The 16,863-nt window shown below is 44.4% G+C and overlaps 1 protein-coding gene across 1 annotated transcript in view; it reads left to right on the top strand.

The window, feature by feature from the left end:
• Nucleotides 1-16,863, top strand: part of CREBBP (CREB binding protein) — a 128,376-nt gene that overhangs the window by 13,625 nt on the left and 97,888 nt on the right. Inside the window, exons 3-4 of the mRNA XM_056866166.1 lie at nt 3,946-4,110; nt 14,802-15,051. Of these exons, the coding sequence (XP_056722144.1) occupies nt 3,946-4,110; nt 14,802-15,051 (415 nt within the window). The remainder of the gene's footprint in view (nt 1-3,945; nt 4,111-14,801; nt 15,052-16,863) is intronic.

Genomic DNA, 16,863 nt, shown 5'->3' with positions numbered 1-16,863 from the left:
TACTTCCTTCTGTCTGTCCTGACTCCACTGCCCATCACCTTCATTGGATGCCCTCGAGTTCTAGTATTTTGCCAGAGGGAGAAAAGGTTTTGTTGGAAGGGACCACCTTCCAGGATCTAAATCACATTTTCACAATTTGTCAATAAGAATATTATGGGGAACCTTATCAAAAGCCTTACTGAAATCAAGATAAACTCTGTCTACAGCATTCCCCTGATCCAGCAAGGTAGTAACTTTCTCAAAAAAGGAGATAAGATTTGTCTGACATTTCTTGTTCTTGAGAAACCCGTGCTGGCTCTTAGTAATCAGATCCATCCTTTCTAAATGCTCAAGGACTGACTGACTGATGAGTTGTTCAAAAAAATTTCTCGGTATAGAAGTCAAGCTCATGGGTCAGTAGTCACCCGGATCCACCCTTTTCCCCTTCTTGAAGATGGGGACAATATTTGCCCGCCTCCAGTCTCCTGGCACCTCATCTGTTCTCCAAGATTTTCCAAAAATAATGGACAGAGGCTCTGAAATTACATCTGCAAGTTCTTTTGAGTACCCTTGGATGCAATTCATCCGGCCCTGATGACTTTGTTTCATTTAAAGAAACTAGGTGTTTATATACTACCCCTATTTTTTTTATTTGTATATTTATTAAGATTTTTATCCCGCCCTCAATCCCCAGCTGGAGCCAGGCTGATCCTAGGCTGCAACTCCCTGTCCTCATTATCTGTTGTGTTTTTGCCATGTTGAGTACCGTTTCCCTCCCAAGAGAAGACAGGGAAAGTAGGAATTGAGCTGCACTCTCCCCATCACCTGTTAAAATTTCCCTTCTTTTGTTGTGTTTAGCATCCCTCGCTAGCCTAAGCTCATACTGAGCTTTAGCTTTCCAAACACTCTCTCTACAAGCACTAGTTATTTGTTTATATTCCACTTTGGTTATAAGGCCCTCCTTCCACTTCCTAAATGAGTCTTTTTTATTTCTCAGCTCTTTAAAAAGCTGTTTATGGAGCCACCCTGGCCTCTTTAGGCTCCTCCCATTTTTCCTTCTCATAGGAATGGTTTGTGTGATTTCGCCTTCAGTATATCATTTTTAAGAAACTCCCACCCTTTTTTAACTCCCTTCTTTTTAAGTACTTCTGACCATGGGATTCTACCCAGCATAAGTTTAAGCTTGTTAAAATTTGTTCTCCTAAAGTCCAACCTATATGTCTAAGTATAGTTTTTCCTTTCCCCAAGATGGTAAATTCCAAGATGACATGGTCACTCCTACCCAGGGTGCCTACTACTTTAAGCTCATCAACCAGTTCTTCCCTGTTGGTGAGAATCAAGTCTAAGGTAGCAGATCCCCTTGTTTCCCTGTCCACTTTCTGGAATAGGAAGTTGTCAGCAAGACAAGTCAGGAATTTATTGGATCTTGCACTTTTAGCAGAGTTGGACTTCCAACAGATATCCGGGTAATTAAAAACTCCCATGACCACCATTTCCCGTTTCTTTGAGAACTTTGTAATCTGGTCGAGGAGTGTCTCATTCAAGTCCTCTGTCTGGTTTGGTGGTCGATAGTAGACCCCCACCATAATATCACTATTATTTCTTACTCCTTTTATTTTTACCCATACAGTCTTGACTGGACCAATTCTCAGATTCATGTATCCCTTCACAAGTATACACATCTTTGACATATAATGCTACTCCTCCCCCTTCCTTATCTGTCTATCCCTTTTAAACAAGTTGTACCCCTCAATCTTAATATTCCAATCATGAGTGACATCCCACCAAGTTTCAGTAATGCCTATTAGGTCAAAATCCCCTTCCTGTATTAGGGCTTTGAGTTCTTCCTGCTTGTTTCCCATACTCTGCGCATTCGTGTACAGACATCGGAATCCATGGTTTATGTGCCCCAAAGTTTTTGTTTCTGTACTTACCTGTGAGTTTATGTTTCCTTGCATACATGCCACTTCCTGCAAATCTTTATTGTTCTTGTCTCCAGTTATTGTCAGCATACTAGGCTTTAAGTAGTTGTCTGGCTCCCCCATAGGATTTAGTTTAAAGCCCTCCTGATCAGGTTTGTGAGGCATTCACCAAACACATTTTTTCCTAACCTTGTGAGGTGCACACCATCTCCTGATAGAAGAGCTTCTTCTCGACAGCGTAAGCCATGGTCCAGAAATCCAAACCTTTCTTGACAACACCATCTACACAGCCAGTCATTAATTTGTAGTATTCTTCTTTTTTGAGAAAAACCTCAAAAGACAAAAAAAGGAAGAAGAATAGGATATTTATTAATCCTCTGCTCACTTGATGTTTGTCTTTCACATTAAGCACCTATTAATGCTGTCGTTCTGGATGCCTTTTTTCTCATTCCTTCCTGTCTCAGTATAGCTCGGAAAGTCTTTGAACTGAGGAGGAGTGAGTGATTCCCACCCAGGAGACAGGAAATGGAAGATTTGTTCCTGCCTCCCTGAGCAACCAATGGGAATCACCCAACTTTCAAGATGCCTTCCTTACCTCAGAGCTGAAGGAACCATCACGATAAGCACCCAGTGTTCTGATCTGCCTGAATTCACAGAACTAGCCTTTGTGTCAGATGGCCATCTGGCCTCTGCTTGAAAACCTCTAAAGAAGGAGAGACCACTGCCTCCCAGCCTGTTCCACTGAGGAATCGTTCTAACTGTCAGGAAGTTGTTCCTAATGCTTAGCTGAAAAATCTTTGGATTTAATTTCAACCCCGTTGGTTCTGGTCTGACCTTCTGGGGCAACAGAAAACAACTCTGCACCATCCTTTCTATGACAGCCCTTCAAGTACTTGAAGATGGTTATCATATCACCTCTCAGTTGTCTCCTCTCCAGGCTAAACATACCGAGCTTCTTCAACTTTTCCTCACAGGACTTGGTCTCCAGACCCCAGACCATCTTCATTGCCCTCCTCTGGATACGTTCCAGCTTGTCTACATCCTTCTTAAATTGTGGTGCCCATAATTGAACACAATACTCTAGGTGAGGTCTAACTAGAGCAGAGTAAAGCAATACCATCACTTCATAAAGTGTCCAGCTTCATCAGATATTTAAGTTGGACTCTGTTGCCTAGGTTGATGCAACACTTGGGCACAAGGACTTAAAACAGCAAGTGCTTCAGTATGTGGTTGATGGTACTTTTCCTCCCTGAACAGCAAGGCCCAGCTATAAAACCATGCCCTCTAGACTCAGGGGAGAATGAAATGCCATAGAGGTTCCCTCTCCTTGCAACCTGGAGGGCATCATTTCTTCCTGTCATGAGCTCAAGAGTGGTGAGGATGGTGGTGCAGGTTTATTTGGGAAATGTAGTGTTTGTCATCTGTCACATTCTTTACTGTTTCTCCTGTATGTAGTTGCAGAATAACATTTCTCTTTTTCTTCCAGAAGATTGTTTAGAGTTTCTTTTTCTTAGTATTATGCTCTTGAGTGTTAGGCACATGTAGTAATTCTAGGCGCACAGCTGCAGAAGTCTCCAAAGTGAAAGAGGAGGGCACCGCCTAGAATTGGAGATGTTATTACAGTCAACTTCCTTTCTCAGTAGAATGAAGGGAAGGCAGTGCCCAGTTGTCAAAATTTGTAGTGATTTAGAAAATTTGTACACTGCCTCTCCAGAAACTTTCTTCACTTTAGACTCAGTGCCCTTCAAGTTCCAGGTGCAATGAATTCCAGCCTTCTGATCTCATTTCCACACAGGTGTGCAGTTGTTCTTCAGCTTACCTGCTTAGTGGGGAAAGGATTTTGAGGCTGGAGGTATACAAGATGAGATAAAACATCTTAAAATTGGAGCAAAATTGTGTACAACTCCAAAACCATGGGCACGTAATCAATTCAGTCATTACCCAAGATTGGCTACTGAGTAAGTTAGGCATCCTTTATTATTGTCTGTATATACAGATAGCTGAATGGAAGATACTAACAGTAATAATCTTACTTTCATTCCAGATGGGAATGGTCAGTAACACAAGTCCCTTCGGGCAGCAATTTAGTCAGACTGGAGGGCAGCAGATGGGAACGACAGGAGTGAACCCTCAGTTGCCAGTTAAGCCAGGTGCATCTCCCTTTCCTACAGACATCAAGAGTGTCTCAGTTACCAGTGTGCCAAATATGGTGAGTGGCCTGTTGCTCACTTTGTTGTTGTTGTTGTTATTTTGCCATTATTTTTTGTGGTCTTCCAGTTGACACACACTTTCTAAATTGGTTTAAGGGCAAGTGCCCTGGAAAAGCTTTGCATTCAAGTTAGAAGATTCTAGCTCTCTCGTATGGTAGAAAAACAAAGTTATGTACTATTTAAGAAGTTTACTGTGCTACCTTTCTACCATTAAATGGACTGTGGAAAATTTGCTAATTTATTAATTTACAGTCTTACTAATTTACAGACTAAGCCACTTGCTCAGAGCCCTTAGGCCAGTTGAGGCTCCATTGTGCAGCTAATTATGCAAGTTTAAGCACATTTATATCAGTGCCTTAAAGACCTGTGGGGTGTGTGTGTGTGTGTGTGTGGGGGGGGGTTCCGGACAGAGTAAGCCAAAGGGAAAACCTCAGAGGCTGTCATTTTGCAGGGATTGGGATGTGTGAGAGCACATGTTCAGGGACAGCAGCGGAAGGAGTGGAGTGAATGGGGGACCTACAGCCCAGAGTTCGCTGCTCCTACATAAAAAAACCCTTCCCTGACAACACAATCCTATACTTGTTTACTCAGATGTAAGCCCAGCTGAGTTCAGTGGTACTGTAGCTTTGATTGCAAACCTGCGTATGTTTGCTTGCAGTAAGCCTGATTGAGCTCATTGTGGCTTGCTTCGGAATAAACATCCATAGCATTGCCCTATGACTCTTCTTTAAACACAATTTGCGGGGGGTTGCTTGTTTTTTTACAGGGGACAATCATCCCTTGAGTAAAGTTCTTGTTCGTTGTTTCCATTCAATATGTGACATGCTGCAGCCAGTAGTTGTTCCTTCCTAGTTTCAGACAGGGCCAGATTGTCTTGAAGAGTGTGTGAGCTGTTTCTTTGAGTTCCAGACAGCTCTCAGTAGGTACAATGTTTCTCAGCCTTCATAAATGTTGCCCATTTTGTGCTGTCTTGCAGAGGAGTTCATTTTGAAACATTATCCAAATTGCTCCTGATTTCCTTCTCACAAACTTTCCAAACTCCTCAGCCAGGAATTTCAGTGATAGTAGTTGCAAGTACCCACATTCGTCTGAAGCCAAATCCATGTAGTACCTTTTATTAAGACCAACCAAAAGGACACAAATCCATACATGAGCGTTTAAGTACTCTTGAACTCTTCATCAGGCTAATTTTTTTTTTTTTAAACAGCCCCATTATTCAGCCTCCAACACACATCTAAAGCATTCAGAAGAACTCGAAGGCTCACACACTGCGATGTCTCATTTGGGTTCCAGACAGCTTGATGGGTTTTGATCACTGTTACTGAATTGTCTTCATTTTAATTCCCCCCCCCCATTTTATATGTAGAGTGTATTAGTTCCAAGAGGAAAATTTTGAAATTACAGCTAATTTGAAAAGGTGTAATTTTTATAGGATACGATTTGTTAAGATTATATTTTTGATCCTGTCTTTCGGCAGTGCACAGTGGAGTCTCTTTCTCTGGTCGACAGGAAATGTTTGTAACTGTATAAAGTCTTTTGTGATCTCTGCAGATCTGATGGGTTTTGTGTTCATGCACAGCTGCGATCCAGAAACTTGATCTAGCTTTTAGATTCCAAAATATTTTTCCATCAGAGATGAATTTCTGACTGTGTCTGCCCAAAGGGGAGCAGTGTGCCTTCCTGCCCAGTTCTTTCGTCTAATGCACAGCATTAACCAACTCATCTTCAAGGGCCAGTTTTCTCTTCAAAGCAACTACAAAAAATATTGTTATTGTTGTCTCTTCTACCATTCCTCTTGCCTCTTCAGTTTTTCCTCATCTCTGTGCCTTTTTAGTAGTAGTCTTTTGCACTTCTGCACCTATGATGCAAAAGACTAGTTTGAAAAAGCCTCATCATTTTAGGGGGAAGCTGTCTTCGGCTAATGGTCACAATAATCTCCTGTGTTTGGGAGATGAATGCACTGACAAGATTTGTGCTCACTGTCTCACCTTTACAAAGCAAGCAAGAGGCAATCACTCCATCAGGCTCTCTGCCCCTCTTTTTGAGGGAAGAGCCCTCTTAGTCTTGGAGGCGATGGCTAAAATATTGGGATCAGTCACTCAGAAGCCACGTGCTTTGATGTTTGGCATCTCCTCTTTCAGTCTTGATGCCAGAGCTTCTGACCTGTCTGTTGCCACCAAGCCACTGTGAGAAGTTTTGTTTTCAGCATAAAGGCAAATGTCAGGAGTTCCAGGCTCCGTCATCTGCTTCTGGGAAGAATAAGATGCACAAAGAGAAGCACCAACCAAATCTAATGGAAAACAACAATTGCCCAGGGAGGCAGGACATATTTTGTCACTTCCTGTCTCCCATGCGGGAATCTCAGTTTGGATCCTGCCTTGAAAGGGAGTGTAGTAAAAAGATTTTTCTCTGCAATAGCTTCACCTTTTCTCACTTTTCTAACCATTCACTTTCTCGCCAAGCTCTTAACTATGGAAAAAGATTCAATATACTCTAATCTCACTCCCTCTTGCTTCTTCCTGCTTCTCCATGGCTTTTTGTGTTTGTCTCTTCCACCCTCCTCATGTGTTTGTCTTCCACCCTCCACCCTCCTCATTCGAGGCTCAGGAGGACCCCAATAGGGACTACTTTTTTTTGTCAGAGGAGGATGCAGACCCTTTGCTTTTGGCCTGCGCCCCTCAGAGAAAGAGCTTGCATACATCAAGCACCAAATGACCAAGAGAGCAGGGAGAAATAATGGAGTCAACAGCTATTGCGACAAAATGAAAGAGCGCGTACCTCAAAAGTGCAAAATGGACCCCCAGAAGAAAATGACCCCCTCCTCTGCCTGTTTAGCCGTTGGGGACTATAATGGCAAGCCAGGCTCTCGGCTGGAATTCCCTCAAGCCAGATGACCAGGATGGATCTCTAATAGGGTACTGTACAGCCTACCCCCGCTCCAAAGGCAGTGGGAGGGGGGAGGAGAGCAGACTTAGTGCTCATCTGAGCTTATGGAACTTTTCAGGAGAGCCTTACAAGAGGAGTTACAAGATATTCAGGGGCACTCCTCTCCCATTCCTTCTCATGTGACCAAATGATCCCTCCCAAGATCTCCCCTCACCTGCCTCCAAGGGAAAACACAGGCATGGAGAAGAGCAGGACATGTCCTATAGGGACTACTTCAGGCAGTGGCTCACAAAAGCAGGCAGGAGAGCATCCTATGCAAGCACCCATGTCAGGGAGCAGGGAATGACTCCCCAGGTGTGGAACGCCCCTCCTCTTTATCAGAGGATGAAGAGGAGGAGGGAGAAATTTCCTCAGAGGAAGAATTCTTAGTGGAGGAGCAGCCCACTTGCCTGTCCAACACCAAAGACTACCAGTCATTACTAGCCAAAGCTATTGAGGACCTGGACCTCAGAGGATCCTAATCTGAGGAAGATACCACAGGGGGCAAATCCAAACCCAAAGGAATCAAGGAGTTTTTCCGCAGGTTATCCTTCTCAGATAAATCGGAACCTTTCCCCAAATATTTTGAGAGGTTGCTGACGAGAATGGGCCAAACCCATATCTAATAGACAGTTTCCATATGTTACTAAAAAGCTTTATTCCTGAGCTTCTCACACCATGGAATTAGAATGTAATCGTATCATACAGTTGGAAGGGCCAAACAGGCCATGTAGTCCAACCCCCTGCTTAATGTAGGATGAGCCTAGAGCAACCCTGACAAGCGTTTGTCCAGCCTTTGATTAAATACTGCCAGTGAGGGGAGCTCACCATCTCCCTAGGTAGCTGATTCCACTGTTGAATTACATCTTTTTCACATCCGCCCACTTTTCCAGTGTTTTCAGATCTCGTAGAATTCTATTTCTATCTTCTGGGGAGTTTGCTGCTCCTCCCAATTTGGTGTCATCTGTAAATTTAATTAGTCCCTCCACCCCCTCATCCAGATCATTTATAAAAATATTGAAAAGTACCAGGCCCAGAACCGAGACCTGTGGCACCCTGCTGGACATCTCTTCCCATTCAGATGAAAGGCCATTGTCAACTACTCTTCGAGCGCAGTTCTCCAACCTAGGGTCCAATCCTGGGTCCAGTCCACAGTCCTCTAGTTTACCCATCAGAACATCATGGGGAACCCTGTCAAAAGCCTTACTGAAATCCAGATAATTGCTGCAGGTCCCCCTGGTGGACACTCCAGTCATGGCATTGCAGTCCATGGACCTGCTCTCAGGATGGCATAGGATCCCTCAAAGACTGGATGGTTTGGACAGAAGAGCCGTTTACACCCTGCAGAAGTCACATGACAGTGACCACCAGAGCAGCGGCATCCTCAGCACTTATTTCCAGAGCTACCATAGTATGGGCCTGGAAACTGAGCCAGCAAATTCCTGGCAACAATAGAAGAGCAACAGAGGGAGTAAACAAAGCAGTCATCTTCCTAGCAGATGCCTTGCTTGATACCGTGACATTCATAGCCCGCTCCATGGCTGCTGCTTCCACTTCAAGGTGTGCCCTGTGACTGATCCTGGCCAACTGACTTCCACTCTAAATCCATAGTATTGGCTTACCCATTCCAAGGTGGTAGGTTGTTTGGCAACAGGCTTGATAAGATCCTGGTGGAGACTGGAGACAAAAAGACCATGCCCAGAAATCTATGGCAGGACAATAGGAGAACCTTCTCACTTCATCCCTTCCACTCCCATCACACCCTGCCTCAAACTAGACCAGAGGAGGCCCTAGTAGCCTAGTTCTAGAAAATCCTTTTGAAGGCTTCAACAGGTCATCCCGGTTTCAATCCTATAGGTCTGCAAATCAAATCGACCAGCCAAACAAGGAAAACCATGACGCCAGAGTTATACTGGTGTGAGGGGGTCAACAAACCATCCAATTTGGCTACACCATCAAGTCTCGCAGTCTCTACACCAGACCGCTACCTTTCTTCTCCCAAATCCATCTGAGAAGAAAAACAAAAAAATTCAGCAAAAAGATAGAGAGCCTGAACATACAGGAAAGAACAAGAGCAGATTCAGGACCACGATCAACCAATGCGCTCAAGCAGCAAAGAGAAGCCTGTCAGTACCCTTCCCCTTGCCCAAAATCTGTTCACGTCCTTCCCTGTCATTCAGCAACTAGTCTTTGTTATAACAGTGTTCTTACCTGTTCTAGTTAACATTTTATATTTGTTATATTCCTGTCCTTGATCCTTTAGCTCAGGAAGTATTCAAACTGATTTGGATAGATTCCTGTATGGAAGACTGGAAGTGACAGGATCAGTCCTGGGAATCACCCAAAATCAACCTCAAAGGTGCCTACTTCCACATCTTAATTTGACCCCCAGTGTTGCAAATTTGTTTGGCCTTTGGCTGTGCCCACTGCCAGTAAAAAGGGTCTGTCTTTTGGCCTCTTCACTTCTCCAAGCGCATGGCAGTAGTTGCTGCCCACCTTCATTGTTGAAGTGCTGTTTATGCTGGGTCAGTGGGGAGTGACCACATCCTTAACCTTCTAGGAATAACTCTGTAGACTATCTTTGGCAGGCCCTACGCCATCATCAGCCTAATGCAGTCCTTCCTCTGGCAAACACTACAAGGGCTGATGCAATAATTTCTAGGACTTAAGACAGCCCTAATTCTCACCAGGCTGAGAATGAAATGTCTCCATTGTCTTCATTGCTGGCGTGTCTGTAATCTCCAACTTGTGCAGGGCTCTCAGGAGACGCCCCTCACAGTCCGTCAGCAGTTCAAGGGGCTCTCCTTGAGTATACTCCACCATCGCTGCCTATAGCCTTCATAACACTGTAATCCCAAATAACATTAATTATAGACACTTCATTGTGAGGATGGTGTGCCCTCTCTCTGGCAAGCACATGATTGGCCTCAAGAGAGGCAGTTCTAGATCAGTCACTGGAGCTTTTTGGCAGGACTGATTCCTCACACTTTTTCTTCCTAGGTTACAAGGCAAAGTAGTGCAGGTAGCCATAACAAAACAACCATAATGCAAAGAAGCAGGGAAGCACAGCATTTATTAGATAACAAGTTTATACGCCTCCTTTTCCACCTGCTGCTTTGATTCCCTAGCCAGCTGCCTTTAAAAAGTGACGCGTCAAGTACAACACCTGCTTGACCACCATCCATGCAGCAATCAAAGACACCACTTTGGCAGAGTCTTCAGCTGCAGGAGGACAGTTGCACATAAATGGTTTTTGATCAATACCTACCTGCAGCCAGTAGTCCTTCGCTAAGGCCCACCACAGGTCAGCCTCTTTGACATACCAGCCATTGGGTGGGATGCAGTTCTTCCTCGCCTCCTGTCCCTCTCGTACCAAAGGTCATCGAGAAGAGAGACAGGGACACCATGCAAACTGTACCCTAATCACCCCATGCTGATTCATCACATTTAAAGTGGCTGTCCTGGTGGCAGTTTATTTGGCACAGAGCAGTAACGAACTGCTCAGATTCTCCTAGCCTCCAATTCCACAATAACAAAATAGACACGTTGTGAAACATCGCCTTACAGTGGTGTTTGGTTTTCACCTAATCCAAGACCTCATCCTTTCCTTTTGCTCCCTGAAATCCAGCCTTGAAAGCAGAAAGGGCATGGCAGCCTGTGGAGAGTAGTGCTGCTCTCTCTGGACACAACTGGCCCAATGACAGAGGGAAGATTTTCCTTCCCAGTGATTCACTGGGTCGTGGTTACCATCAAACAGTGAGTGCAGACTTCTTCCTGGGGCACTCAGAGCTCCTTCTGCCAGAGGGATTGCTCTTCCTGGGCTTTGCGAAGCAGCCTCCTGGACTCAGCTTCATGAGGCGTTATGCCCTTGTGGTCTGAGCAAGAGCTGGCACACCCTTCAGAAGGGCAGTGCTGAGCATTCTGTTCTCCAAGATGCACATGGACCCGCCAGGATAGGTCAGTTTGCTAGTATATACCCATCCTTGTGATGCATGACTATGAGAAAGTAAAAATGGATTGTTTTCCTGAAACTGATTCTTTCAGTGGATTTAAAATATCTCTAGATAGATAGGTAGGTAGGTAGGTAGGTAGGTAGGTGGGTAGATAGATAGGTAGATAGGTAGATAGGTAGATAGATAGATGTTTTAAATCCACTGAAAGAATTAGTTTCAGGAAAACAATCCATTTTTACTTTCTCATGGTCTTCATGCATATATACATATATACACATATATACATATACAATATATATGTATATTTGGACTTGTATCCCGCCTTCTATCCCGGCCAAAGCAGCTAACATCAGATGTCTAACATCTATGCGTTCATATGAACCACCAACCTTTCTCAAGAGTGATGCTTTCAATTTGCTGAGGCATACTTTTATTTTTGGATTTGTCAGAGGAGGAAGATGCAACTTCTCCCACTTGGGCATGTACTGTGAGAATTGCATCTCTGAGCTGAGAGGGGCTTTGTGCCTAAAAGCAAGCAACAGAAGTTTCTGAGTTTTAGCTGTGTGTGAGTGCAAAGCCTGTCAGTGTGAATTCATATATGACTACTCACAGTACAACACTTCCAGGTAAGCAACCATTTTTTAACAGTTAAACACAAGTAAGAAAAGAAGAAGTGTATAAAATAGTTAATACATGCAGGATAAGGTCTGATTAGTCTCAGGATTACCTGAATGTTGCAGATAATGTGACAGGATTTAATTTTATGGCTGGTTAGTAGAAAGCAGTAGCTGGCTGCTCAGCGTTTCTCCCCCTCCTCTCCCCTGCCCAATAAGCTTATATAAGAAAATGGTAAAAAAAATTCCCAAAGGACAGTTGCTCTTTAGAAGTGTAGAGAAAAAAATTATCATGGCAGTGTTGTATGTTAGCTTCATGACACGTAAAGTAGAATCTCACATTGGCACCACCTGGATTGGATCCAGACCAGTTTTCTGACAATGAAAAACGCAGGAGGGGTTTCCCATTGAGCACCAAAAAGGCTGTGCCAGGGGACGGTTTGGCTTGCCTGTAAAAAAGCCTTGTGGGGTGAGGCCTGGAGCCAGAAGAGCAATTGGGCAGGATTCTGTGCAAAGGCTGCTGCTACTGACCCAATGCCTGCCCCCACCCCACCCCCCAGGACAAGCACTTGGAATCAGGAGTCATGATGCTTGTTTCTGTTTGACATGCTTTGTTGGCCTCACAAAGAAGAACTGGCACATTTTAATCAGGCACATGACTCCTGACAAGCTAGAAAGCCATCTTGGTTATGAATTCTGAGAGACAGTAACAATCCCTGGAGGTATTTGGTCACCTGCTGTGTTACTCCTTTTGCAGAACCCATGTCTTTTCTCTATCAATTGCAACAGATTCCCTGGACTTAGGACACCACCTTGAGACCTTTATAGTTTCCAGGTGGTGTATAGAATAAATGTTACATGAAATAGTGCTTATAATTTTGTTTGTCAATGTGAATTAAACAGGAGACCTTGGGCAAGTAACTGGGAAACCTAAAAATTATTTATCCTGTTTCCTTGTAAGTCATATTTAATCAACACAGGTCAGCAAGGAAAGCAGCATATTAAATAAACATGTCCATTTTCTTGGGTTAAAATGATTATTGCAGGCATTTTTGTTGAGAACTGCAATTCTGAATCTGAAATGTTTAAGATCTGTTTTTGCCCCAGTAAAAATTATGATCCAAGTCAGAGTTCTACTTTATTCAGATCCTGGTTGCACTGTGTTTCATGAGAACAGGCTGGGAGCCTTCAGCCAATCTCTTCTTATTGTTTTGCTCCTATGTTATTTTTTATCCTGTCCTGTCTTCATGGGCCTGGCCAGTAAGTTTCAAGGCGAGGTTTCCCAAGGAAGGGGTTTCATAAGCAGGAACAGAAGAGATGAGCAAATACCTACTGCTTTAAGGGACCATTAGTCAGAAAAGGCCCTGACCTGGATGGCCCAGGCTAGCCTGATCTCGTCAGATCTCAGAAGCTAAGCAGGGTCAGCCCTGGTTAGTATTTGGATGGGAGACCACCAAGGGAAGTCCAGAGTTGCTGTGCAGAGGAAGGCACTGGCAGACCACCTCTGTTAGTCTCTTCCCATGAAAACCCCAAAAGGGGTTGCCATAAGTCGGCTGCGACTTATGCGTCACTTCACACACATACACACACACAGTCAGAAAAGCCATTTCAGCAGCTGGTGAAACCAGGAGGAATCAGCTGCTGCTTCAGACAGATGGGGAAGGAAGGATGGCCCGGAGAGCGATCTTCCTTGGTGCTGTGTTGTGAAAAGAGAGGGTTCTTCTCCTGTTTCTCCTGACAAGGATGGGGCAGAGTTGAGCCTCGGTGTGGCAGGAGAAAGGAACAGACAGTCCATTTCAAACGCTTATTGCTGAGCGCACGGGTGCTGCTTCTGCCATCCGAAACGCAGCAGGCTCAGCTCCTTGCAGCCTTGTCTAGGTAACGAAGGTTCAGCCTGTTTGTAAGTCTTAGAATACAGAGCCTTTAATGTAATGTTACAATTATTTATGAACCAGCCTTTCTCCCCAGTTTGGGAGAAAGTTTGCTAAATCTCTGGGAGCACGAATTACTTATCTACTACCTGATGTTTCAGCAGCTGTTGGTCTAGTAAAGTACTGTGTTACTTTTTTCTCTAGGATTATTACAATGACTTTCTTTCTTGAAAAGGCGTTGCTATTAACTTCCAGAGAAAAGGGGAAACTGTTTTTAAACACTCTTTAAACTGATAGGGTGAGTAGGTTAGGATGTGAAAATGAGAACTGTTCATCTAAAAGTCTTTGTCAGTAGCACTGCCACTTCACACTGATATGGAGAATCTGGTTCTAATTCCATAACAGAATTGAGGCCTATATATCCGCTGTGATTAGTTGCTGAAATATTACTTGAAGGAGACAGAATACAAAGGAAAACAGTAAAACATGAAGATGCCTGAGGTTGATGCTTTCAGATAGGCCAAACCTGCTTTAGAATGCAAGTGGCTATGATGCAACCTCTCAGTAGGTTGACTTGATCAGAAGTTGCATTGAGGAAGGCCAATCAGAGCCGGTTGGTTCAGAATAGACCTCCTTCAGCTGTCATTTGGAAGAGAATTTTCATAACTGATTTCCAGAAGACTCTTGGGGTGAGCGAACTCGTGGTGGTGGACCGCTTCAGAGCAGGAGGCCCCCTTTCACCTTGCTTGCAGAGCAGGGCTTTGCAGAGGATCCTGGCATTTTGACCTGAGGGGATCCAAAAAATGACGACTTTATGATTTAGCCCTCTTGTCATACCAATAATGTGTGGGAGTGACAGGTGAAATGTACCCCTCATATAAGTTTGGGCCCCAGAGAAGGTCTGCTCCAGATCTCAGACTGTGGGCCAGCTCATATGAATTCCGTTGAAATGCTTGGTGCATCTGTATGTAGGATAGAAGTGCAGAAGCAGTGACTTCTGTTTGGTGGATTACTTATCCCAGATATACATACCTGTCAGGTTTGAGGTTCTGAGCATGTCTTTATTTTTAAACCATTGACTTGACGTTTAATGATATATTTTCTTCCAAGAAGTAAATACCAAAAATCCATCATGTAGAATAAAGTGGACATGTTTAGAAGTTTCTTGCACGTTGCCATTTTAGAGGCAAGTGATCACAACAAAGTCATTTAAGTGGGTGTCCAAACCACTGAGAATTGACCAGATTACTATGTAAGCTGTTGTGCCTTGTGAAGCATCATGAACAAACCTTCTGCTTCATGTAATGCAAACATATTTTGTTTTTAGCCTCAAATGCAAACCCAGGTGCAGCAAGTGGGAATGGTGCCAACACAGGCAATGGCAACAGGACCCACAGCGGATCCTGAAAAGCGCAAACTTATTCAGCAACAACTGGTTCTGCTACTTCATGCTCACAAATGTCAAAGACGAGAGCAAGCAAATGGAGAGGTGCGCGCTTGTGCTCTTCCCCATTGTCGAACGATGAAAAATGTTCTCAATCACATGACGCATTGTCAAGCTGGAAAGGCCTGTCAAGGTAAGAGCAGGTTGTTGCTACATGAAAAAGTCTGTGATGTGTTTGTTCCATAGTGAAATAGCTTCTGCACACTAGTGTGTATTTCGTCACCTTAAGGTGGCCAGAGTGTGGGCAGAAAGCTTGGGTGGCTGCCCATCAGAATTAGAGGGACTCGGGATCAGCCCCATTCAGGGCAGGGCTCTTCAGTGCTTCCTAGTATTTCGGTTTTGAGGGTCCAAAAGCGTCTTCCTTGTGGTTTAGTCCTGTATCACTTCAGTAAGGTATGAAGCTCTAATGGCATCTTCACATTGTCTCAGGTGTCATTTCACAAGGTAGTTTGTGAGTCTGTCAGGCCAGCAGGAGACAGGCCATGTAACCAGAACTGACTTGGGATGCCTCTAGAGGCACCACATGCCCTTACTGCAGCCTTCCTTTTAGGTGACGTTTGGCTCAGCGGAAGGTAACAGGCCTTCACTTCATTCAGTAGATCACAAGGCCCAGCAGTACAGTTTCTGACACCAAACTTACATTTTATCCTCATAGATTTCAGGGGTTAACATGGCTTTCCCATTGTTTCCCATGTTACCTTATTACCTGATTTGGTCCCCATTGCGGGGACCGAAAAGTTAAATCGTAACAGAAGATGAAGAGAGGGCAGAACAACTCAATTCCTACTTTTCCTCAGTCTTTTTTTGCGAGGGAAGTGGTGCTCAACATGGCGTAAACAGAACACATGATGAGGGAAGGGATTTGCAGCCGAGGATTGGCATTGGGGTAGTGCACAAACACCTAGTTTCTTTAAATGAAACAAAGTCCTCAGGGCCAGATGAATTGCATACTCAAAGAACTTGCAGATGTAATTTCCAAGCCTCTGTCCATTATTTTTGAGACGTCTTGGAGAACAGGTGAGGTGCCAAAAGATTGGTGGTGGGCAAATGTTGTCCCCATCTTGTCTGTGTCTGAATTACAGAGGAGTAAATGTATTCCCCTCCATTGGACAAAATCGGCCAAAAAAATCCTTGGGAACCCTGGCATTTTTCTACACTTTTTCTGTGCACACTTTTAATATCAGGTTGCTGGTCTGTGGGGAGATCCTTGCCCCGCTCAAGGCTGTATCAGGCAGAGTTGCAGTTTAGGTTGCATTTCTGTTGGGTAGGATAGAGCAGGATATTTCTCTTGGTCCGCCTACTTGGTGTAGTGGTTAAGAGTGGTGGTTTGGAGTGGTGGACTCTGATCTGGAGAATTGGGTTTGATTCCCCTCCTCCACATGAGCAGTGGAGGCTAATCTGTTGAACTGGGTTGGCCAGTTCTACACATGAAGCCAGCTGGGTGACCTTGGGCTAGTCACAGCTCTCTTAGAGCTCTCTCAGCCCCACTTGCCTCACAGCGTGTCTGTTGTGGGGAGGGGAAGGGAAGGTGATTGTAAGCCGGTTTGATTCTTCCTTAAGTGGTAGAGAAAGTCAGCATATAAAAACCAGCTCTTCTTCTACTTTCAAAGGCCATCTCTCCCCCCCTCCCCGCCATTTTACCCTGTTTGCCAAATACAGGTCCGCATGCCACTTTCTGGCCGCTTCCCTTTGGGGTTGTCTGCCTGGCACTACCTCAGCCTGTGCTTTTTCCTCAGTAGCCTTCCACCCTGTGGAAGGAGCTCCCTGAGGAGGGGCGAGGGGGGCACCGTCCTTGGAAGTTTTCAGGATGTGCCACAAAGCCATTTTATTTTCTAGAGCTTTTAAAGGGACGTAGGCTGTAGGCATTTTTTTTAATGGGAGGGGATTACTGGGGGGTTACTTCCCTTTGCTTTTACATTTGGAATTGTGATGTGCCCTGAGCCAC

Source organism: Euleptes europaea, chromosome 21 (genome assembly GCF_029931775.1).
Source record: "Euleptes europaea isolate rEulEur1 chromosome 21, rEulEur1.hap1, whole genome shotgun sequence".
Taxonomy (NCBI): Eukaryota; Metazoa; Chordata; class Lepidosauria; order Squamata; family Sphaerodactylidae; genus Euleptes; species Euleptes europaea.
Note: the sequence above shows the minus strand (reverse complement) of the source record. Positions and strands in the feature narration are given on the sequence as shown.